Source organism: Schistocerca nitens, chromosome 10, assembly GCF_023898315.1.
Source record: "Schistocerca nitens isolate TAMUIC-IGC-003100 chromosome 10, iqSchNite1.1, whole genome shotgun sequence".
NCBI lineage: Eukaryota > Metazoa > Arthropoda > Insecta > Orthoptera > Acrididae > Schistocerca > Schistocerca nitens.
In genome coordinates, this window is record NC_064623.1 from 63,768,466 (window position 1) to 63,793,566 (window position 25,101).

A 25,101-nucleotide genomic window follows, 5' to 3' on the forward strand; every position below is an offset into this window, starting at 1 on the left:
CAATTGTACTAGTCAGATAAAAATTTGCTTTGCTGATAATAGCAATATTACAGACATTGCAGGAAAAACAAGTGAGCCCCTAGCAGTGAACGCAATTGAACAACTGAAGGAAACCTATAACTGGTCAATATGAAATAAAGTTATATTGAACCTAAAAAAAATGCAATGAATTTTAGCTTCAAGATAGATAATGCTACTGTAAAATTATTGTAAATTCTGAAGAAAACGGTATATGTCAATCTAAACTTACAAATCTGCTTACAAATCTTTCCAGTCAAGAATGAAGGAAAAATTTTTATAAAATATTAGTGCTAGAAAATGTTTGAATCTGTGGGTTCAGCAGGACCTGAACTGGGATTAGGATGTAGTAACCGTGTGCTATGGACTGAGGCTTCCAAAAGCTACAAAAAGCTAACAAAGAACTGTGCAGGCAAACTATGCACAGTGCAGTTCACTGATCCATCGTGAAATCATTTTCTGGTGGATTGCAACTCAGATCATAAACGTATTTCGACTGAAAAAAAAAAAAACACTGAGGATAATTTGTGGCCGTGAAAGAACAGAATATCGTAAATCTCAGTTTACTGAGCTTGCCAATATGAATGTTCCATGTCTGTATATCGTTGAAACAATCTTATTCACTAGGGACTATCACATGAAAACTGGTAAACTAATGATACTGTGCAAAACATGATCAGAATAAGTAAAACAACAAAGTCGTTTCAGTCTTTATTCTTATTTATTTATTTTACTCATTCACTTTATTGACTTGATTTGCAGGTTACAATTGCTTTTTCACAGCCGTTACAGGTACGTTATCACATTAGTTATATCACACATGTTTGCTCTCCAACGAGACAATAAACATAAATTTGTAACATATAATATTTTACATTATGCGGAATGACTATTTGACAAGTTAGAAATATAGCTATTTTTCTATAGGAAATATAGCTCGTGTGAAGAAAAAAAATCGTGAAATAGTCGAATAAATTGTCTATGATCGACAAATTGTGTTTCTTGTCATTGCTGACATACACTGAAAAGTATCTTTTCATCTCCAATCAAGAGATTTTATATATGTGCTATTACACAGCTCTTCTTCAAACAGGTACATAGATAGAGAAATGTATTTATCTATTCTATGAGAGCTACAACAAATGATTATTTTATGATATGAGTCACAAGTATCACAAGTATTTCTTAGTGCGTCTAGTCCATTAATTTGCGAGTAAAAAATAAGATTTACTTTGTTTGACACAGAAAAAATAATTCAATTTATAGGTTTTGTGTCTTCAGTACTTAAAAAATATTGACACTTATAATACACAATTATCACATACATGATCTTTGTAAATAATACAGTTAGATAAAATTGCACATCAATCTTTTTGCAAATGAATGCATGCTCCTTAAGTACAAAAATATTTCTGGATATGTACTAGCACCAATGTTTGAACCTCAAAATGCATTTTTTTGCAATTTGTTGATAAATGTACACTTCTAAAAGCAACAAATATTTTGATTAATGTTGTATTTCACATAAACCACAAGAAAATAATACAGACATATTAAATAATACTAAAATGAAAGGCGCTTTACTCACTGTACTTGTGAAAATAACTGAAAAATGAGAGTGAGGAATAAAGTTTATGATAGTTTGTATCGTAGCATCGTGGTAGGATGCACAGATTGCGCCTAGGTCATCGCTCGCACGAAATGACAGGTATGATTGTCTTGTTGTGTGCATGGATATCGCATCTACCACAAACCTTTGAATAGCTGTGGGAGCAATGTAAACAGCATGGTTCCAGATACCTACAGATACCTAACATCTCCTGGCTAGGTCAGTGCCAGGTAGTTAAACCAGTGTGCATGCTGCAGTGTGCAGTTAGTTTCGATACTGGCAGATGGCCATAATAATGTCATCCTACTTTTATACACCTACTAGTCAGACATGGTGGTCTAGTGGTAAAACATTTGCCTGGAAACTGTGAAATCGAGTGATCTAGTCGTGGTTACATTTCGGATTTTCAGTCTCTGTTTAGCCTTCACTAGTCGGTGACGTGAGGATTCACCAGAAACGCAACGTGGTTGGGAATCTGCGTTAAACTGTGGTTTTCTGTACCCCAGCTGGGATATTTTACGGACATGCAATGTGCTGAAGTGGTGACAAACTGAAAGGCTCGCACTGGTCACTGAGCCACAGAGCCATCACAAAGATAGGAGGTATGTAGTTAAGGGTGAACAGAGTGTGTCTCATCAAGGTCTCTCTGTACATAGCCAGATGCGGAGGGTGCTGGGACCTCTGTTTTTTGTTGGTTCCATCTGAGAGACCTGCAGCAGCCTCATTGTGGTGAAAGGACAAGAGATTATTTGGAGAATGCCTTGTCCAGATCTCCTGGAAGATAACCGTGGGAAAAACTCTTACGTTGTGTCAACTCTGCCTAGAATGTTGTGGTCTCTTTGTGACGGCTAGATACCCCTGGAATGTCTGCAGTCAGGCCTACACATCACAGAGATGTGATGTGACGAGAGGTGGTCAGAAAAGTGGGCTGTCAAGTTTTTCTGATAGGTAGCCATACAGAGTAGAAGCAGTGCTGTTGGATCTGTCAAAAAATGAAGCGACCCCTCCAGTGCAAATGGACACTTGTAAAGGTATGGTGGTGAGGTCTACGGTTCCAACATACAGACGGGAGATTATGTAGCAAAACGTGATCAGAAGAACGTCTCATACAGGTTACCCTGCTGGAAGAGCATCAGAGAACTTCGCATGATGTCAGTTCTGGCAATGTCGCTGTAGTAGACGGATACCCTGGTATGGGGTGAGGCTGGTATTGTCACATAGATGGGAGCCACGTAGCTAGCAGTGATCAGAAAAGTGTCTCGTCGAGGTCTGGCGGCAGGAAGCCGTACACGGTGGGTGGTGGAGACCTCCGCACAGTGTCGGCCCCATCCCCGAGTGCCACGGCAGCCTCGCTGTGGTAGAAGGACACCTCCGCAAAGTCCGGGCCCAGACCGCCACCCAATGAGTCCAGCGAGCGCACCAGCTGCAAGAAGGTGGGCCTCAGCGCAGGCGACGTCTGCCAGCAGGCCTGGCACACCGCCCACACTGCGGGGGCGGCGTCCGGGGGCCGCGGCAGCCGGCCGCCGCCCAGCACGTACGACAGCACCTGCTCGTTGGACAGGCCCTGCAACACAGAACGAGCACACTGCACTGTAGTTGTTATCAAGAACAGCCCACCGCATTACCATAATTCTGTAACTCCTGTAGCAAAAAAATGGTTCAAATGGCTCTGAGCACTATGCGACTTAACTTCTGCGGTCATGAGTCGCCTAGAACTTAGAACTAATTAAACCTAACTAACCTAAGGACATCACACACATCCATGCCCGAGGCAGGATTCGAACCTGCGACCGTAGCGGCCGCGCGGTTCCAGACTGTAGCGCCTTTAACCGCTTGGCCACCACGGCCGGCTAACTCCTGTAGCAGTTTCAAACATACGTGATATTTATGGCTCATTGCAAACTTCGTAAAATAATGCTTTACTACCAGCAACATTCGAGGGGGGACCCAAAAATAACCGGAATTTCTTTCTAGAAAGCATATACTTTATTGTTTTCAAATACAACCTTAATCTCCTTCGAAATACTCTCCATTAGCATTAATACACTTGTCCAAACGTTCATTCCAGTGTTCGAAGCACCTTATACATTCGTCCTCTTTGATACCTGCTAGCACTTTCATGACATTGCGTTCTACGTCTTCCACATCCGCAAAACGCTTCCCTCTCAGGTCTCTTTTCATCCTCGGGAATAGGAAGAAGTCCGACGGTGCTAAATACGGCGAATAGGGCGCGTGGGTCAAGGTAGTCGTCTTCGCTGAGGCCAAAAACTGGCGAACTCTGAGAGCCGTGTGCGCGGGAGCGTTGTCGTGATGCAGGAGCCACACGCCAGAATCCCACAAAGCCGGACGTTTTCGCGACAAACTTCCGCGAAGCCGTTTCATAACCTCCAAATAGAATTGTTGGTTTACTGTCTGGTTTTCAGGGACAAATTCAGAGTGTACGATCCCTTTGATGTCAAAAAAACAGATCAACATCGTTTTCACATTCGATTTCACTTGTCGAGCTTTTTTTGGTCGAGGTGGGCCAGGTGACTTCCATTGTGATGACTGTTGTTTACTTTCTGGATCGTACCCATAGCACCATCATCACCTGTAATGATTTTGTTGAAAAAATGTGGATCATCTTTGAACGCGTCCTTCATTTCGAGACAGGCTACAACACGACGATCCCTTTGATCTCCAGTAAGAAGTTTCGGCACGAATTTTGCTGCCACTCTTCGCGTCCCCAAATCGATGGTCAAGATACGCTGAATTGAGCTCCAGGACAACCCGGACAAGTTGTCGAGTTGGTCGATTGTCCTGCGTCGATCTTCACTGATGAGATCACGGCTTTTGTCGATGTTGTCTTCGCTTAGAGCAGTTGAAGGTCGACCGGAATGGGGCTGATCTTCAACCACCAGTTTTCCCTTTTTAAACCGAGAAAACCATTCGTACACTAAGAGCATGGTCTTTGTAGGCTGTCTGAATCATCGCAACAGTTGCTGCTGCGTTCTTGCCAAACAAGAAACGAAACGTCACTGCTACACGTTGTTCGTAAGAACTAGCCATTTCCTCGTGTCACGTCTGCACTGTACGCACACTCAAAGAACTGCCAAACAAACCAAACTTCTCACTGTTGGGTGACGCCACGTGGCAGAATGACTCAGCAGAGCTTTTACTACAAACCTCTGGCGGCGCAACCTCCTACTACAAGTACACAATGTGCAGCATTACGATTCCGGTTACTTTTGGGTCCCCCCTCGTAATACTGTTTGTATCAGGTAGTCCTATAACACCTAGAGCAGGGCTTCACAACATACGTGCTCGCGGAGCAAGCTGTGAGCAGCAAGGCGCGAGCACGGAGCAGCGAGAGCACGTTACCCCCACTACCGGACCAGAGCGGAGAGTGGGGAAAGTCACGTGGGGCAAACAGCAGCTGCCGCCAGTCAATGTAAATCCGCGGCCACCTGCAGGGATATCACTCACGAATTATTACTGCGACAAATGAAACAAATAAAGGAGAATGTACACGTGCCACATAATTTTATTAGCTTAGTGCATGTCTCTACATTCGTATTAATTTGTGAACTGTTACACGATAAAAGGTGTCACTGAAGTGTGGGATTCTTGGTTATCTTGTACTTTTTGCCCTTTACAATTGCGTCTATGTTCGGAGTAACTGTTCTTGTGCATTGTAGGCGCAGCGTGCAGTTTAAATTTCGATCAGACAATGCGTTTCTCAGGCGCGTCTTGTTACATTTCATTGCAGAGAACAGTTGTTCACGAACATACGTGGAACCGAACATTGATATTATTGTAGCCGCCAGTTTGTGCAAACGATGAAATCTATCCTGAGGGAAGTGTCTATAAAATTCCAAAATGTTTTTCTTGTTCTGAAATTTGTCTCTGTATTCTCTGTCACACTGCAGGTCAATAATTTCTAGTTGCAGCTCAGGACGAATCTCTTCAATATTCGCTGAATATGGAGAGGAGAACAGATCAAACTCACTGTCTAGTGCTGTCAGATCTTGAAAGCGTTGTTCAAATTCTTCCTTAAGGGCAACTAAACTATGTGAATAACGTTCACAGTCTTTGTGAACATCTTGCATGGATGATAATTTAGGAAAATGAGCTAGATTTCCTGTTTCCAGCTGACTCGCCCAAAGCGTCAATTTCATTTTAAAAGCTCGTATGCGATCTATGAAACGAGTAATTAGCAGATCTTTACCTTGTAGTGAAATGTTCAAAGCATTCAGATGGCTAGTTAAATCTGCTAAGAACGCGAGATCACATTTCCATGAAGGCTCTTTCAATTCAGGAACACACATGTTATTTATTTCCATGAACATATTTATCTCATCTAATAGGCAAAAAAATCGATTTAATAATTCGCCACGACTAAGCCAGCGGACCTCGCTGTAATAAAGCAGGCTACCATACTGGCTCTCTACATCCTCAAGAAAGCTTTTAAATTGTCTGTGTTGTAGCCCATGCTTCCTTATATAATTGGTTGTACGAACAACAACACTCATCACATTTTTTAGAGTGATACTCTTTGCACGTAAGTTTTCCTGGTGGATCACACAGTGAACGCCCCTTATTTCATTCGGCACGGTCAGTTTTTGCATTTTCTCTTTCAACAGCGCAACGAAACCTGATTTTTTCCCTGTCATCGCTGGTGCACCGTCTGTAGACACTGAAACTAAAGAATTCCACGACAATCCTATATTTTCAACACTTTCTTCAACACTACTTAAATCACCTCCGGTTGTAGTGTTCTTCATGGCTACTACATCGAGGAGCTCCTTCTTTACCTGAAGATCTCTATTAACATTTCTAATAAATATGGCAAGCTGCGCTGTTCCAGTGATATCAACACTTTCGTCCAGAGCTATAGAATACGCCATAAAATCTTTACAGATATTTGCAAGCTGGCTCTGGACGTCGTCTGCCATGTCCTGTATGTGACGCATAATGGTCATGTTAGATAATGGCACAATCCGAAACTGTTCAACTTGAGATGGACGCAAATGTTCCGCTGCAACTACCAAACATTCTTTTATTAAATCGCCATCAGTGAAGGGGCGCAGGGATTTTGCTAAAAGCAAAGCAATTTTGTAACTCACTCTGAGAGCTGCCTCAGTTGATTTTTCTTCGTCGTCCAGATCTTCTTCGGATAGCTTCCTTTTAAGTTAAATAACTTACTGTGCACGATCTGGTCCACCACATTTTCTACTTCCGTAGACTTTCTCGTGGTACGACATATAATGTCGCTGCAAATTAAATTTCCTAAAAGAATTAAGCGTTTTGTGACATACTAAACATTTTGCAACACCATCTTTTTCTGTAAACAGATACAATTCCTCCCAATGGGGGTTGAACTGCGAAAGCATGGTTGGGGTTACACAACGGCGACTTGACATGATTCTTAACCAGCGAAGTGACTGTTAGAGCTGATCGTAGTACTTTAAACGTTACACAGTCGGCGCGAATTCAATAGGCACGCTGCGGCCCTATTCAAACGTGCGCGCGCATTTCCCTTCCTCCCTACTCCGCGACCTAGCACCTGTTCGCGAGCACGTGCCTGAGCAGACGCGAGTACTCTCGCTCAAAACTGGCCAGTTGTTAAGCCCTGATCTAGAGGGAATGGTGATAAGGTGGTAATATACAAAAAAAAAAAAATTAGAAAATCCCCGATATTATTATAGAATACATGGTTTTGTCGTCACTAGGATGATGATAACAATCGTGCTAATATTTAACTCAAACTTTTAGTAGATTAGATCCCACATTTATAAGCAGAATACACTGGAAATATACAGAAACAAATACAAGATAAGTCAAAAAGGACTTTGCAACTTTGTAATTATATAGAAGTTTACTGACACAAGTTACAGAATCGGTGGATGTATCATTTTGCAGCAAACAACCTCAAATTTGATTCACTTAGTGCATCAGTACCCCAGTCCGCCACCAGGAGCACTAGTGTAGTACACACTTAAGATGGCTAGCTGTGCGTTTTTGTTTCATGAAACGAACTCTGCAACAACTGTTCGGCGTAAATTTCGCCGAGTTGGGATGGTTTACTTCCATCACGACGGGGCAAGACTTCAATTCCTCACGAAAGTTAGAGGTTTCCTTGATAACCGGTCGGTGGATTGGCCGTAAAAGGCCAGTCGCATGGCCACCTCGCTGTCCAGACGTGACACCACTGGATTTATTTCTCTGGGGTCTTACTACAGACCAAGTGTGTGTTCCTCCCCTACTGAACAATTTAGCTGGCCTGAAAAATCTAATCCACACTGCCACTGCTCGATTTGCTGCAACAGGTGTGGGAAGAAACTGATTACTAGTGGGATGTTTGCCACTTCACAGGTGGTAGTCACATAGAACCAAAACGACTCTGAAATTTGAGGTTTTTTGCTACAAAATGACACATCTACCAATTCTGTCAGTTATATCAATAAATTTCTAGGTCATTCCAAAGTTGTAAAATCCTTTTTAACCCACCCTGTATAACTCTGAAGAACCTAAACAATAAAAAACATTGTATTCACACGTTTTTGTATTATGAAAAGTCATAAACATTCCTACTCATGATTACATAAAGAACGACATTTATAAATGGGGATTCGAGGTCTCGGAAGAAAGCAGATGGTATGAGGGTGAATCAGGAAGCATTTCCCCTACTTTTTTTTTAGCCAAATTACGGCTGTAAATCCAAAGTCCACGTATCCATTCCCAGCGGTGTATCTTTTTTAGACCATGCTAGCTAGCTAGCCTTATTCGTCGGTAGCTCCACGCTACGGCACTTCTGTCAGTTGTTGAAGATGGCGGTCCATGCATAAGAGCAACGAGGTGTGATTCGTTTTCTATGGAAAAAGGGACAAAGGTCTAGCGAAATCCACAGGGCAATGCAGCCCACGTATGGGCAAAAGCGCCTCCCTTTGGGAACTGTGCTGTGGTAGTGGTGTGAGTTCGCAAAAGGCCGTGGAGGCGTGCATGGCAATGAACGTTCTGGGAAGCTGCATCCGTTGCTGGCGACAATATTTCCCATGCGGATGTAGCGGTGAAAATGGATCAGCCTGTGAGGACATTTACTGGGAGCTTGGCATTTCGTATGGGAGTGTTTACCACATCGTCCACTGGTCCTTGGGGTACTGGGACGTTTCATATTGATGGGTGCCTAAGCAGTTGTATGACATGATGAAAGATGGTATGGAGTGAAACCTGGTAGTCAAGGAAGGCAGGATTCGATTGCGATTGTGGACGGGGCCGCAATCAGTTACTATTGGTTGGCTTTTTTTTTTATCAGACACAATTTATTTAAAATCAACAACAAATTAAAATAATGGCAATAATTTAAGAATTGTTTCACGGCTGAAAGCCTTAATGGGCATAAATTAAGAATTGTTTAAACTTGTTGTGACTTACAATTACAGTTATTAAAATATGAAAGCCAAATCACCAACAATCTTAAAGCTCACTGCTAAAATGCAATTACCAAATTAGGATTTTAAAACAAGTAACCATGCTCACGGCTGAGGACCTTAATGGCAATAAAGTAAGAATTGTTTCATGGCTGAAGGCCTTAAACGCCAAGAATGGCAATTATTAAAAAAAATTAACAAACATACTGTCGAACAGCAATGCAATAGCAGAAGTTAATTTAAAAGACAGGCAACTGATCACCAAACAGGTGAAACAAAATGTAATAAACTTGGTAGCACAGCCGTTTAACTTGCTGTAACGCCAAGAGTGGCAACTATATTAAAAAAAATTAGAACATACAATAAAACAGGAAATATAATAACAAGGTTAATTCAAAAGAACAAGCAACTGATCCCCAAACAGGTGAGACAAATGATGGTAACTTGGTAAGACAATAATAAAATAATAACAATAATAAAACGCAAGGGCCAGTCACAGACGGTGCTCCAGGAATCGACCTCTGAGTAGGTCAGGCCAAAAACACTTTCGCGAGCGATGAGATAGGCAGCCAAGAGTTGCATACACTTCACAATATGGTAACTCAGACTAGTGGCAGTCTATCGAATGACTAATGGTAATCTTCTGAAGCTACCTGACGTCCGATAACCAATGCAACGATGGAGCAACACGCCAAGGGCGGAACCGGCGGTCAGCTCTACATCCTTAGAATGCTATACAGGGTGATTCAAAAAGAATACCACAACTTTAGGAATTTAAAACTCTGCAACGACAAAAGGCAGAGCTAAGCACTATCTGTCGGCGAATTAAGGGAGCTATAAAGTTTCATTTAGTTGTACATTTGTTCGCTTGAGGCGCTGTTGACTAGGCGTCAGCGTCAGTTGATGCTAAGATGGCGACCGCTCAACAGAAAGCTTTTTGTGTTATTGAGTACGGCAGAAGTGAATCGACGACAGTTGTTCAGCGTGCATTTCGAACGAAGTATGGTGTTAAACCTCCTGATAGGTGGTGTATTAAACGTTGGTATAAACAGTTTACAGAGCATGGGTGTTTGTGCAAAGGGAAAAGTTCTGGACGGCCGAGAACGAGTGATGAAAATGTAGCACGCATCCAGCAAGCATTTGTTCGCAGCCCAGGAAAATCGACTCGCAGAGCTAGCAGAGAGCTGCAAATTCCACAATCAACTGTATGGAGAGTCCTACGAAAAAGGTTAGTTATGAAACCTGAACGTCAACTACCCGAGGCGATGGATCGGCCGCCAGGCAGCCCGTGACAGAGCACTTCATCACTGGCCTCCAAGAAGCCCTGATCTTACCCCCTGCGATTTTTTCTTATGGGGGTATGTTAAGGATATGGTGTTTCGGCCATCTCTCCCAGCCACCATTGATGATTTGAAACGAGAAATAACAGCAGCTATCCAAACTGTTACGCCTGATATGCTACAGAGAGTGTGGAACGAGTTGGGAGTATCGGGTTGATATTGCTCGTGTGTCTGGAGGGGGCCATATTGAACATCTCTGAACTTGTTTTTGAGTGAAAAAAAAACTTTTTAAATACTCTTTGTAATGATGTATAACAGAAGGTTATATTATGTTTCTTTCATTAAATACACATTTTTAAAGTTGTGGTATTCTTTTTGAATCACCCTGTATTTAGAGCGTCCGAAAGGAGAAAGGAACCACTACTACTAGATCAGAAGAAACACGAACCGACCAACAAATCATGGAAACTGTCAAAACTACACACCTTACCAGACAGCAGCGGCAAGGTGAGAAAACGTACACTGCCGTTACATACACTAACCTCCAGGGCAGGTAACTGGGGCGTTAGCGCCACCAGGCTGGAAAAATACCGCTGGTTGAACTTAACAAACAGTAACACATAGAATGCAGCAATTAGTACGAAGAAGTCGAGGAAAGCTAATTAGATCTCCTTCCCCAAGCACTCCACTCGCTGCTCTTCGTCTCGGCGACACTGCGAGCGGCAACGCGAACTCAAGTCACTGGAGAATTGTGAGATCTCACAAGGGTGCAGGTCCCACTACTCGGATTAAAATCCACTCTACTTACGGCTTGTTGGATCCGGTTGACGACTAGGTCGTGTACCCTCGCGGCCACAGCCCTTCCATCTGGCAGTACATGTGTACCGCCAGCGGTCCAGGCGTTTTTGCGCACTGCACTTGTAGCTGCTATGGAGTCCCCAACCAAACTGCTCACTCACATGGCCTGGAAGAACAACCACGTCACCCCAAAGACAGGGCCACAGTTACTACATATCGATAACGCCGCTGCCGCCACTAGCGGACAGACAACGCTTGCGAAACGAAGTGGCGCCAGTCAACACAAGAAGAAGACAAACGACCACAGCCATGTCAACTAATCGATACAGTCTGGCCTCCAACAGAGGACGGAAACCTACAACAGCACCAATGCGAGCCGCAGCACAGCTCATGGAGGGTGACAGTTTCCTGTGCCGCACTGTTACTGGCGACCAAAGGTGGGTATTGCGCTTCACGCCAGAATCGAATAAGCAAGCATGTTGTGGGAACATCAGTCTTTGCCTCTGACAAAAAAATATTGTTCACTGCCATTTATTGCGAATATGGTGTTAAGGGCTTTATGATATACTGCCACGCCTATGGGCTGCCATATGGAAGAAGTGCCGAGAATATCTCAATATGGACAACGCGGTTAGCCTTCACAACATTGTGGGGCCACGTGTGGCAATCAGAATCGCCGACAAGTTCCAGTCATTTCACTGGAAGAGTATCGCCCACCGACCATGCAATTCAGAGCTTGCCTCTAGTGATTTCCAAGTATTCGGTTTGCTGAATAAATTCCCCACAAGACAGTTCTTCATTTGCAGTGACGAAGTCAACACAGGAATCAAATGATAGAATGGCTCTGAGCACTATGGGACTCAACTGCTGAGGTCATTAGTCCCCTAGAACTTAGAACTAGTTAAACCTAACTAACCTAAGGACATCACAAACATCCATGCCCGAGGCAGGATTCGAACCTGCGACCGTAGCGGTCTTGCGGTTCCAGACTGCAGCGCCTTTAACCGCACGGCCACTTCGGCCGGCTCAAATGATAGTTCCACAGTCAGAGGGACGAATTCTACCACAGAGTCATATCAATTTAGGGCTGCGATGGGACTAATGTCTGAACCAGTGTGGGGACTATGTGGAAAAATAGTACAATTATAATTGTAACTGCCTGTATGTAACTAATTTCAGCTAATAAAAATCAGGAGCAAAAACTTTCTGATACACCCTCGTTTAAATAAATAACAGACAATGACAGGTAAAATATCAAATAAATTTACTTCATGAAAGCTTCGGTAAGTAGATATGTCTAGTAACTGTATCTGAGCTAGGCTTGGCAGAGTGCAGATGGACTTACCTAATGGGGCTGCTCTGGTGGCATGGACATCTCTGAGGCAGAGAAACCTGTTGCAGTTGCTCAGTCGGCTTAGAAGCCCTCTTGAGACAGGCCTACCTGATAGGGCTCCTCAGCTAGATCTCGCTGAAATAGGGATAGCTGACATGCTTGTCTTGCTACTTAGAGATCTCCCATAGATATGCCTTCCTTGTACAGGGCTATTACAAATGATTCAAGCGATTTCATAAATTCACTGTAGCTCCATTCATTGACATATGGTCACGACACACTACAGATACGTAGAAAAACTCATAAAGTTTTGTTCGGCTGAAGCCGCACTTCAGGTTTCTGTCGCCAGAGCGCTCGAGAGCGCAGTGAGACAAAATGGCGACAGGAGCCGAGAAAGCGTATGTCGTGCTTGAAATGCACTCACATCAGTCAGTCATAACAGTGCAACGACACTTCAGGACGAAGTTCAACAAAGATCCACCATCTTCTAACTGCATTCGGCGATGGTATCCGCAGTTTAAAGCTTCTGGATGCCTCTGTAAGGGGAAATCAACGGGTCGGCCTGCAGTGAGGGAAGAAACGGTTGAACGCTTGCGGGCAAGTTTCACGCGTAGCCCGCGGAAGTCGACGAATAAAGCAAGCAGGGAGCTAAACGTACCACAGCCGCCGGTTTGGAAAATCTCATGGAAAAGGCTAAAGCAGAAGCCTTACGGTTTACAATTGCTACAAGCCCTGTCACCCGATGACAAAGTCAAACGCTTTGAATTTTCGGCGCGGTTGCAACAGCTCATGGAAGAGGATGCGTTCAGTGCGAAACTTGTTTTCAGTGATGAAGCAACATTTTTTCTTAATGGTGAAGTGAACAGACACAATGTGCGAATCTGGCCGGTAGAGAATCCTCACGCATTCGTGCAGCAAATTCGCAATTCACCAAAAGTTAACGTGTTTTGTGCAATCTCACGGTTTAAAGTTTACAGCCCCTTTTTCTTCTGCGAAAAAAACGTGTATCTGGACATGCTAGAAAATTGACTCATGCCACAACTGGAGACCGACAGCGCTGACTTCATATTTCAACAGGATGGTGCTCCACCGCACTTCCATCATGATGTTCGGCATTTCTTAAACAGGAGATTGGAAAACCGATGGATCGGTCGTGGTGGAGATCATGATCAGCAATTCATGTCATGGCCTCCACGCTCTCCCGACTTAACCCCATGCGATTTCTTTCTGTGGGGTTATGTGAAAGATTCAGTGTTTAAACCTCCTCTACCAAGAAACGTGCCAGAACTGCGAGCTCGCATCAACGATGCTTTCGAACTCATTGATGGGGACATGCTACACCGAGTGTGGGAGGAACTTGATTTATCGGCTTGATGTCTGCCGAATCACTAAAGGGGCACATATCGAACATTTGTGAATGCCTAAAAAAACTTTTTGAGTTTTTGTATGTGTGTGCAAAGCATTGTGAAAATATCTCAAATAATAAAGTTACTGTAGAGCTGTGAAATCGCTTCAATCATTTGTAATAACCCTGTATGGTAGAATGGAGATCTCTCTGAGAATGTTTTACCTTGCAGGGCTACTTTGCTAAATGGAGACATTCCTGTCCAGTAGGACTACTCAGCTAGTGTGGAGATCTCAGTGAGATAGGCTGAACTGATACAGCCTCTCAGCCAATGTGGGCATATGTCTGCTCAGCCTGCACAGATATCTCCCTGAGACAGGCCCACCTGGTAGGGTTGTTCAGCTAGAAATGGGACCTCACTGAGATGGGCTTACCCTGTCAGGTTTTTCACCTAGTATGGAGATATCGATTGGTTAAGGGTAACTGGTAGAGGTCACCAGTATGGATTCCCAAAGATAAGGCTACTTGATAGGCCTGTTGAGCCAGCTTGGAGATCTCCCTGAGAAAAACCTACCTGGTGGGTTGTTCATCTGGTGTGGCTATCTCTATGAGATGGGCCTACCTTATCGGGCTGACCTGCTAGACAGGAGATCCTCTGAGATGGGCATACCTGGTACGGCTGCTCAGCCAGCGTTGAGATCTCCCAGAGGACTACGCCATAGCTCCAGACGTCAGACAGCGAGCTGAAGACGCCATCATGCAGGCTCTCTGGCGCCATCCAGCGCACGGGCAGCAGGCCCTTATTGCTCTTCCTGTAGTAGTCATTTTCGTACACGTCCCGTGTCATCCCGAAGTCTCCAATCTGTGGACATACAGCTCGTGACAACATGGCAGAAGTACTCACTGTTGTAGCCGTCTTCACAAATGAAAACAAAGCTGCTTAATTGTTAGAATAGGGAAATATGAACAATAACCAGTATTTCAGCCAATGTTATTTGTTACTACAAATAATCTGACTCTCGAGAGAGTGAAGTGGGGGCAATGGATAATTAATTGACGAGGTGTGACTGTCTCATATGATCTACATCTTCATGTGTACTCTAAGTTTTTTTTTTAAAAGTCATCAGTCGTTCAAAGGATTTGATGCTGTTCTCAGTTTTTGCCTCTAGTACCTATCTTCTCATGCTTATGCAGCTACTGCATTCAACACGATCATAATCTGTTTAGCATATTCCAATATTTATCTGCCCATTCTATCATTCTCCCTCTCTTGCTCACTCCACCACTAAGTCATTTATTCCTGGATGCCGTAGCAATGTTGCGCTAACTCTGGTTAGGAATTTGTATATACCTCTATCCTCACATATCCTGTTGGTACTTCTGACTTTTCACACTATATCCGACACATTATTTTCAGTATGTACATTGCGTTTTGTTTCTTCTGATGGTCAAAGTTTCGCTTCCATACCTGCTGCCCTCAAGAAGTGCTCTTTTGGGAACTTCTGCCTCGTTTCCATGCAAATATCTGGTGTCACTAGAGCTCTTTCATTTTTTCCTGTTGCCTTTCTTGCTTCATCTAAACTGTTTAGGTTTTTTAATAAACAGAAACATTTCTTCAGTGTTTACACCAATATGTAGTTCTCGATTTTGATATTAAACAAGCTGTTATTTTCCTTTTTACTACTCTTCACGACCTCTGTCTTTGCTTTGTTTATCCTTAAGCCTTGCTCTGTTTTAAGTCGCTGTCCATCCTTTCCAACACGTCTTGCTTACATCCTGCTACATGATTAACAGGAATTTGTCTTCCTTGATGTTTTGATGTTTCACAACACTTAACCTCACAGAGGCACAGATAATTTTTTGTCGTGGGGGTGGGGGTGGGAGACAGGAGCGGTACAGTTCTGTTCAAGTACAAGATCTTCATTCAGATCTGTATCCTAACATACTATCAGTGGCTGAACTGTCAAACTGTTTCAACATTTAGAAATGGAACCCAGGTAATACAAGTGAATGGAAATGAAAGCACTGTAGCAAAAAATTTGTGATGCATACATGTTGACATAAATAGCGAATATTTCGTGTCTATATAGTGCATTTTACGTGACAGTCCACTTCAAATGCTTTTTTTCTAAGCATAGTTGATCTGGAGGAAAAGCACTTTACAAAACACAGCACACATCGTAAAAATAGGCAAATCGTTAGTCAGCCTGAGGAATATCTATTCCAAAAAGTTTTTATCCTAGAAGTCTTTCAGAGATTAGTAATAGAAGCAGTGTACGATGTATTAATGACACACATATCAAATGCATTGTTCTACAGGTGAATTTGTATGTCTGGAATCTCTTCCCAAACCCCTAGATCGATTACAACCAGATATGGCACACAAACAGCAAACTTCTTGAATATAAGTACTGTGAGGCTTATCACATCCCAAGTGGGAGTGAAGATAAGAGCAAAAACATGGTTTTTCAACCCCAACCATATAGGCTGCCTTGTACATCAGGCAAGTTGCGTGGGAATAGTATAGGCCTGCCCTAATACTGGGCAGCCATTATGTTAGGAGCAAGAAATGGTTCTCCAGCCCCAACGTGTATGCTGCCCTGCATGACAGGTGTGTTCACTTGCAGTAGTATCAGAATGGTTTACCAACTTCTTTTGCATGGCAGCCTATATGTCTGGGGCAATAAACAGTTCTCAAGCTCCTTACATGTAGGCTGTCATGTGCAATAGGTGTGCTGTGAGAGTAATACCACACTGTTTCATCAAACTGTTTTTTAGGGGCTAAACATGTGGATGGAAATGGCTATGAGAAGGTTCAGATGGACAGAGTAGATGATAGACACAGAGAAGGGATATGAGGGGATGAATAAGGAAGATGGGGCAGGAGGGATTACAGGGAGAGGGTGGAGGAAGGGATGGATAGATATAGTGGGGAAGGAATTTAGGGAGCGAGAGAGGGTCCCCCCCCCTCTCTGTCCCTCCCTAACTTCCTTCCCCACTATATCTATCCGTCCCACCCTACACCATCTCTAGAGAGAAATGGAGGAGGAGATGGATGGAGAGAGTGTAGAGGAGGAGGAGGAGGAGGCGGAGGAGGAGGCGGTAGACATACTGGGAGGTGGAGTTGATGGACAGAGGTGGTGAGGTTATGGACAGAGTGGGATGAAGGAAATGTCAGAGAAAGGGAGATTAAGAGGTGAACAGAGAGAGGGAGGAGGAGGGAAGATCCAGGAGGGAGTTAGAAGGTGTAGTGGAGCAGTGTGAAGATGGAAAAGGAAGGAGCAGGAAGTTATAGTTGGAGATAAAGGACAGAGGAAATGGACAAATAGAAGGATCAGGAGGAAATGAAAAGACAGATAATGTGGAGGAGGAGATATATGAATAGAGTTGGTAGAATGAGGTGGACAGAGAGAAGGTGGGATGAAGAGGAGCAGAGAGGTGGGAGGAGAAGGTGTAGGTAATGTATGTCGTCCTAAACCACTATAGTGATTTCAACTAAATTTATTTCATATATTACTTGCTATATGAGAGTCCGCACTGTCAGGGTTAGAACCTCCTAGTTCCCATGCGCAGAGATATGGGAGAAAAGTGTTTTCACTCTTGACATACAGGCTCTCCTCCAGAACAGGTGGGTTGTGTGGGTAGTACTGACATGCTTTGCAGGGGCTACATATGTGGATGGGCTCGGCTGAGGAGACAGATTGCAGGGGAGGGGGGGAAATGGAGTGTCAGAGAGCAAGGAGGATAAAGTGGACAGAGATTGGAGAAGAGGAGTTGGATACGAAGAGAGGAGAGAGGGCTTGTTGTATGGGCAGTACAGGCATGCATCGCAGGGTCTACATGTGAGGATGAGCGCAGCTAGCAGTGACAAGATGAATTTTAAGAGAAAGGGAGAATGAGGTGGAGAGAGAAATGGGGTGGAGGAGATAGACTGACAGAGAGGGGGAGGACGTGATGAAGAGAAGGGGGAACAAGGGGCGGACAGTGAGAAGTAGAGGATAAGTTGAAGAGAGAGGGAGAAGAGGATGGACAGTGAGAAGGACAAGGAGGGGACAGAGGCAGGAGGAGCAGGAGACAGAGAGCAGATAGGCACAGAGAGGGGAGGAGGAAATGGACAGAGAAAGGGAGGTGACGGGGGAAGAAGAAGGAGGTAGGTGGAACTTGTAGGGGGATAATGGGCAGGTGGAAAAGCTGGATGAGGGAGGGGGAGATATATAGCTTATCTGACTTTTCTTGAAGCTACGGCGCCTACCGCTGCTTTGTGACGCTGTCATCTCTAGGAGCTGACACTAAGTGGCACTGCACTAGCCATTACCCGCTGAACTGCTTCACATTATGCTGTGACATTTATTTAATTTAATTTCGTAATCATAGCTACAAAAAAGTACCACATATGAACACGAATGTCCTCGTAATGCGCTTTCACGAGACCTTGTTACTTCCTTGCCGTCATTTACATGACAGCAAGTGGCCAAATTGTAGAGCGAGCTGCAAATTCAGCACTGTGGGAGATTTCGACCGCAATACTCCGCTCACTGTGACGCGCATTAGCGCTTACTACCCTGTTCCCCACACCTAGTGCGAAGATGATGTGATACACTGTCGCTGGCTTATGGACGGTCCACGGTAATGAATTTACGCGATTTTGCTGTATTCAACAATCTTCAGTTTCCTTTATCATGTTATGAATTTTTGCTGTTTTCCAGATGAACATAAATTGAAAACACTTTCAAAACTGCATGCTTTCAGGCGTAGTTTGTAGGTGTCACATACCAGGCAAAGGATCGGCTGCCTTTTGGAACTCTTACCGAAATGAAATATGAATCAAAAGCAAAAAATATAATTAGATATACCAAACTATGTGATGTTCCTGCGGCCTCCCTCCTCCTCTCACACTTCTCTCTCCTTATGGCGATGGTGAAATGAAATGAAATGTCATGTGGCTAGTAACTCCCGTCGGGTAGACCGGTCGCGTGGTGCAAGTTTTTTGAGTTGACACCACTTCGGCGACTTGGGTGTCGATGGGGATAATATGATGATGATGAAGACAACATAACACCCACTACCTGAGCGGAGAAAATCTCCGACCCAGCCGGGAATCGAACCCGGGTCCCGTTGCACTGTATTCGGCCGCGCTGCACACTCAGCTATCGAGACGGACTGGGGATGTGAGTTACGCCCATGTAATTAAGACAGTAATGAAGCATTTTTCGTTCGTTTTCGAACATTATTCTGTAATTTACAGAAAATATGTAGTCACATTTCCATCCTAAAGTATTTTTACGCCATCAGATCTGTTATCTAGAGCATTACCCATATTTTTTTTAAAGCATTTACAAAGTCACTAAAAACAGGCTACCGGTATTAACGGTTTATTTAAATGGTAACCCCCCTAACCTTAATATTGAATGGATGGTACAAATGTTACATTTACTGTCATGCAACGCAGTATGATTAAATTAACCCAATTATTATCTGTCCGTACACGGCATTGCACAGGTAGGAATACGTTCAAAAAAGCCGCGCGTAAAAATGCGAGTCTTAATGCTGTCATATCTCGTGTTCTACTGATCACAGAGATAAGGGGTCAAGTGTTTTGTATAACCCTTGACCTAGTGACCATTTGTACACCTATCGGAAGAACGGGCACGCTCTTGTTACGCAACAAAAAGTGTTTCTAAGTACTATGGGACTTAACGTCTCAGGTCATCAGTCCCCTAGACTTAGAACTACTTAAACCTAAATAACCTAAGGACATGATACACATCCATGCCCGAGGCAGGATTCGAACCTGCGACCGTAACAGCAGCGCGCTTCCGGACTGAAGCGCCTAGAACCTCTCGGCCACAGCGGCCGGCTGTTACCCTACAGTACAGGCTAAAAATTTAAACATCACACACTTCCTCCAGCGTAGCAATTGAGCAAACCGGTTGTTTCTTTTGCGTGAAGTGTGGTCTAGGGTGGATCTTAGGTGGTTTATAAAAGCACTATATGTTCAAGGGCAGTTCCTGATAAAACCGCGAAAAACAATGATTTTTGGGTACGAAAAGTACCACTTGTGGTGATGTCCAGTTCTATAATTTCTATTCATATGAGAACGATTAAATTTTTATCATACGTTCTTAACGTGATGTCCTCGGGGAACTTCGAAACATTTTTCGATATCATTATCCGTTACCGAGCTCCAAATTTTCTACGTTACCGTACCTATGCAGAAAATAGCAAAATCCGTTTTTAGACAGTTTTGCGCCGTGGGCTACAGCTGTCTAAATAACTAGCAGTTGAAAATTGCTCAAATTTTCACTGCACATTCTGGCGACATTATCTAGAACATAATATTCCTTTTTTGGAAAAACTGTGCCTATTATCAAGATACATCCGCAAAACCACGACTTTTTGCTGCCAATAGCACGAATTGTGGGGATGGACACTTCTATAATTTATATTCATGGGAAATAGTCGAAATTTTTTTCACCGTATGTTCTTAAGATGATGTTCTTGGGGAACTTTGAAACTTTTTTCGATACCATGATCCATTATAGAGATCCAGAGGTTCAAAGTTACAGTACTAATGCACTAAAAATCTGCTCGTCAATACAGTGTCAGAGGTGTAAATGTAGTGAACATATGGAAAGTGTTATAGGGCCATCGCAAGGGTTATGAGGCCACCAAACTGTTTTTAATCTGTATTTTTTCACCAATAAAAATTTATGATGCGCTGTTTCTGCATAGTGTGCACTTCAAGCCTATATCTATACGCCCAAAGTGGTACTGCAGCAACAAAACACGCGCTAAAAACAACCTTAGCGTGCCTGAAAAGAACTTATAATGACCCCCCAAAAATTATGTAAAACTAGCAAGTCTGCAAATTCAAAAAATATTTATAACAATATTTTTACTCTTAAGATATAAATCACAGGTTGGGGATGAAATGTGTTGATGACCAAAGTATTCAGAAAGATATAAAGACGATTTTGGGTTAACTTCTGTTATGTGTAGTTATTTGATGTTTACATGTGCCAAAGTGAATGAATGTGGCGAAGTATATAAACAAACTGTCAAAATTTTACTGACCTATCAATTTATGTTAAAAAAATAAGACACCCTGCTGTAGCAGGGGAAAAGAGAGGAACCAGCAGAAAAATGCTCCTGTCGGACCACAAAGAGGCGAATATGTTCCTCTTTGTTGGACATCGACAGAAAATTGGGAATCAACTGCCTCAATCGTCATTTTGCCTTCCTCGCCAAAAATTTGGCATGCGAACATGTTTGCCCATTTTGTGCTGTAAGAGAGTAGTAGAGAGATAATGACAGTGGAAGAGAGAGAAGACAGTGCCGGGTGGCATCGAAAAAAAGAGGAGAAAGTGATGGTGGAGAGAGGAAGTGGAAGTGAAAAAGAAATAGATATGGATGAAGACAACAGTAGCGGGAGGTGAAGAGAGAGTGGTAGTAAAAGAGAAGGAGTGGTGGATGGAGATAGAAGCAGTAGGAGCGAAAGAGAGAGCAGACATTCGAAGTGAAATACACAGTTGTGTGGAGACCACAGATAAGCTTTGGGGCTCTGGACCCTCTCAGACTAGGGACGGTCCGTCGGTACAGTGTTAATGGTATTTTGGACCGAAATTTTAAACACGTGGGAACATAGTCTGCCACCATGCCATTTAAATTACACATGTTACTCAAGACATTTCTACATATATTAAAATGATAGTTGACCCATTTCTGTGTTCCTTAATTTAGTCTTTTCTTTCATATACGTCTGTATATTAATCCCACTGTTTGTATCTGTTTCGACAACTGAGTATGTTTGTGTGTTTGTCTCTGTGTCTGCATGATTCCAAATATCCAGTTCCTGTGTTTGTGTGCATGCTCTTGTTTGTATAAATCTCCTATAACACACATGACACATTGTTCTTTATGTCATTCAGTATGCTACAGACGTCCCGCTATCGACACAGTCGACAGTTATAATCAGTTGTCATACTTCTCAATGTGAATTATTTTCATTTGTTCAGTCCAAAATATGTCTCATTGCCACTGGCATTTGGGCTTCAGACCACTATTTCATTAGCTATTTGTTCAAGTAAATTTAGAGTTCCATATGTAAACTTTTGAGCTACAGTAATATTCAGTACTGGATTACCAGTTTAATTTTTGTCATATGTATTCATACTCACTATGGTAACACTTGGTGAATCTTAGGCAAAATATAGGAAATTTACATTTAAAAATAAATTCCAATTCCAAGTGTATTCCAAAGTTTTCCAGGCCTGTTAGTATCATTATGTTGTGAAAATGTTGTATAAAGTCCACGTTTCCTTACTGGAATGGTAGAATCCACTGGCCTGTTTCCCCATTTCAGTGGTTTTACGCTTCCCTTTGCATCATTGTTTTGAAATTTTTTTCGCGTTTTCAGGTAGGTTGTGCCATTGAAATGGTGCGACTTTTCGGCAGGCTGACTTGCTGCCCTCTTCAGGTGGTCATTATGAAGAATTTGTCCTCCACTAGGTGCGATCTTGTATACATCCCCTTCGTCCTGGCACACGCTTCTGGATCCTTTCCATTCCCTACCACTGTTGATCTCAGATCTGTGGTACCTGCGGGTTGTGCCACTGGCGAGGTGGATGGAGATTTGTGCGGCCGGGATTCTGTGCCCCTTCCGCAGTCTGTGTACTGCCACTGCAGTGGTCAGGGCGACACTGATGGAGGTCTTCAGTCGGCGCGGCGTGAATGTGTCTCCCCGCAGGCTGACACCATGCTCTGAGCAAGCTGAAGGCTGGGTCCCAGCCCTTACTTTGCCAGAAGCTGCTGCATTTACACTACTGGCCATTAAAATTGCCACACCACGAAGATGACGTGCTACAGACGCGAAATTTAACCGACAGGAAGAAGATGCTGTGATATGCAAATGATTATCTTTTCAGAGCATTCTCACAAGACTGCCGCTGGTGGCGACACCTACAACGTGCTGACATGAGGAAAGTTCCCAACAGATTTCTCATACACAAACAGCAGTTGACCGGCGTTGCCTGGTGAAACGTTGTTGTGATGCATCGTGTAAGGAGGAGAAATGCGTACGTTTCCGACTTTGATAAAGGTCGTATTGTAGCCTATCGCCATTTCGGTATATCGTATTGCGACATTGCTGCTCGCGTTGGTCGAGATCCAATGACTCTTTGCAGAATATGGAATCGGTGGGTTCAAGAGGGTAATACGTAACGCCGTGCTGGATCACAACGGCCTCGTATCACTAGCAGTCGAGATGACAGGCATCTTATCCGCAGGCTGTAACGGATCGTGCAGGCACTTCTCGATCCCTGGGTCAACAGATGGGGATGTTTCCAAGACAATAACCATCTGCACGAACAGTACGACGACGTTTACAGCAGCATGGACTATCAGCTCGGAGACAGTGGCTGCGGTTACCCTTGACGCTGCATCACAGACAGGAGCGCCAGCGATGGTGTACTTAACGACGAAACGAGGTGCACGAATGGCAAAACGTCCATTTTTCGAATGAATCCAGGCTCTGTTTACAGCATCATGATGGTCGCATCCGCGCTTGGCGACATCGCGGTGAACACACATTGGAATCATGTATTCGTCATCGCCATACTGGCTCATCACCCGGCGTGATGCTATGGGGTGCCATTGGTTACACGTCTCGGCCACCTCTTGTTCGCATTGACGGCACTCTGAACAGTGGATTTTACATTTCAGATGTGTTACGACCCGTGGCTCTACCCTTTATTCGATCCCTGCGAAACCCTACATTTCAGAAGGATAATACACGACCGCACGTTGCAGATCCTGTACGGGCCTTTCTGGATACAGAAAATGTTCGACTGCTACCCTGGCCAGCACATAATCCAGATCTCTCACCAATTGAAAACGTCTGGTCAGTGGCGGCCGAACAAGTGGCTCGTCACAATACGCCAGTCACTACTCTTGATGAAGTGTGGTATCGTGTTGAAGCTGCATGGGCAGCTGTACTTGTACACGCCATCCAAGCTCTGTTTGACTCAATGCCCAGGCGTACCAAGGCCTTTATTACGGCCAAAGATGGTTGTTCTGGGTAGATCTCTTAGGATCTATGCACCCAAATTGCGTGAAACTGTAATCACATGTCAGTTCTAGTATAACATATTTGTCCAATGAATACCCGTTTATCATCTGCATTTCTTCTTGGTGTAGCAATTTTATCGGCCAGTAGTGTATGTATCAGGTCATCTTGTAGCCAGACCTCTACAGATTACTACAATACAGTCCTAGAGTGTGCTGCTCTGTTTTAGTGAGTTGGTGCCATTGTACTTCATGCTATGTAAATTGCAGAGGCAGTGCTCCGTCACAGATGACTTCGTTGGGTGTCGGTCAGACCATCTTGACAATAGAGGGAAGATGCTTGGAGCACAAGCATCACACAGATGAGGCCCAACCGACAGTCAGCTCTGCAGGAGCACTGTATCTCCAACGCACAGGCCAGTAAACTCTAGGAATCAGTGGCGATCTGGCTACAGGATAAGCTGATAAAGACAGCGGCTTGCAGCTAAATAAGGCGTGGGACATAGCACTGAGTCTGCTCAAAGCACGACAGCGCCCTGTGTGGAGAGCTCACGCTATGCCAAATAGAGAGCTGAGACCACACGTCTGTATCATCAGCATCCATACCCCTCCAGTGGCGCACGCACATTGAGCGCCATGGCTCGAGACCCAGCAATGCATTTCGCTCTTCACGTTGCCTGCGGCGCAGACACCGTGCTCGACAGCGTTTGGAAGCACTAAGAGCCCGAAACCGGAAAGAAGTTAAATTCCTTTTATGCAACTTGTTGCTCATTATTTCGTTATATACGACTGCAAAAATGGTTCAAATGGCTCTGAGCACTATGGGACTCAACGTCTGAGGTCATTAGTCCCCTAGAACTTAGAACTACTTAAAGCTAACTAACCTAAGGACATCACACACATCCATGCCCGAGGCAGGATTCGAACCTGCGACCGTAGCGGTCTCGCGGTTCCAGACTGCAGCGCCAGAACCGCACGGCCACTTCGGCCGGCTATACGACTACAGTTAATGAGGATGGATAAAACACTAAAATCACATATTGCTTGGCTGAACACTAGAATGAGCCCTAACATGTACACTGAGGCGCTAGAGACAGAACTGATTATAATGTATGAGGACCTAGGGGAAGAAAATCTAATTTTTCAACAGGATAACGCATCTATGCATGTTTCTGCTGCAACCAAATAGTGGTTTGAAGATAAAGATATCGATGTCTTCGCGATGTCGTCAGTCATACGACCACACC

The 25,101-nt window shown here is 43.8% G+C and overlaps 1 protein-coding gene across 1 annotated transcript in view; it reads right to left on the bottom strand.

The window, feature by feature from the left end:
- Positions 1 to 725: 725 nt before the first annotated feature.
- Positions 726 to 25,101, bottom strand: part of LOC126209871 (insulin receptor-related protein-like) — a 190,574-nt gene continuing 166,198 nt past the window's right edge. The window contains exons 15-16 of the mRNA XM_049938996.1: positions 14,463 to 14,654; positions 726 to 3,191 (exon numbers count right to left, since the gene is read on the bottom strand). Coding sequence (XP_049794953.1) covers positions 2,874 to 3,191; positions 14,463 to 14,654 — 510 coding nt within the window. The 3' untranslated portion in view covers positions 726 to 2,873. The remainder of the gene's footprint in view (positions 3,192 to 14,462; positions 14,655 to 25,101) is intronic.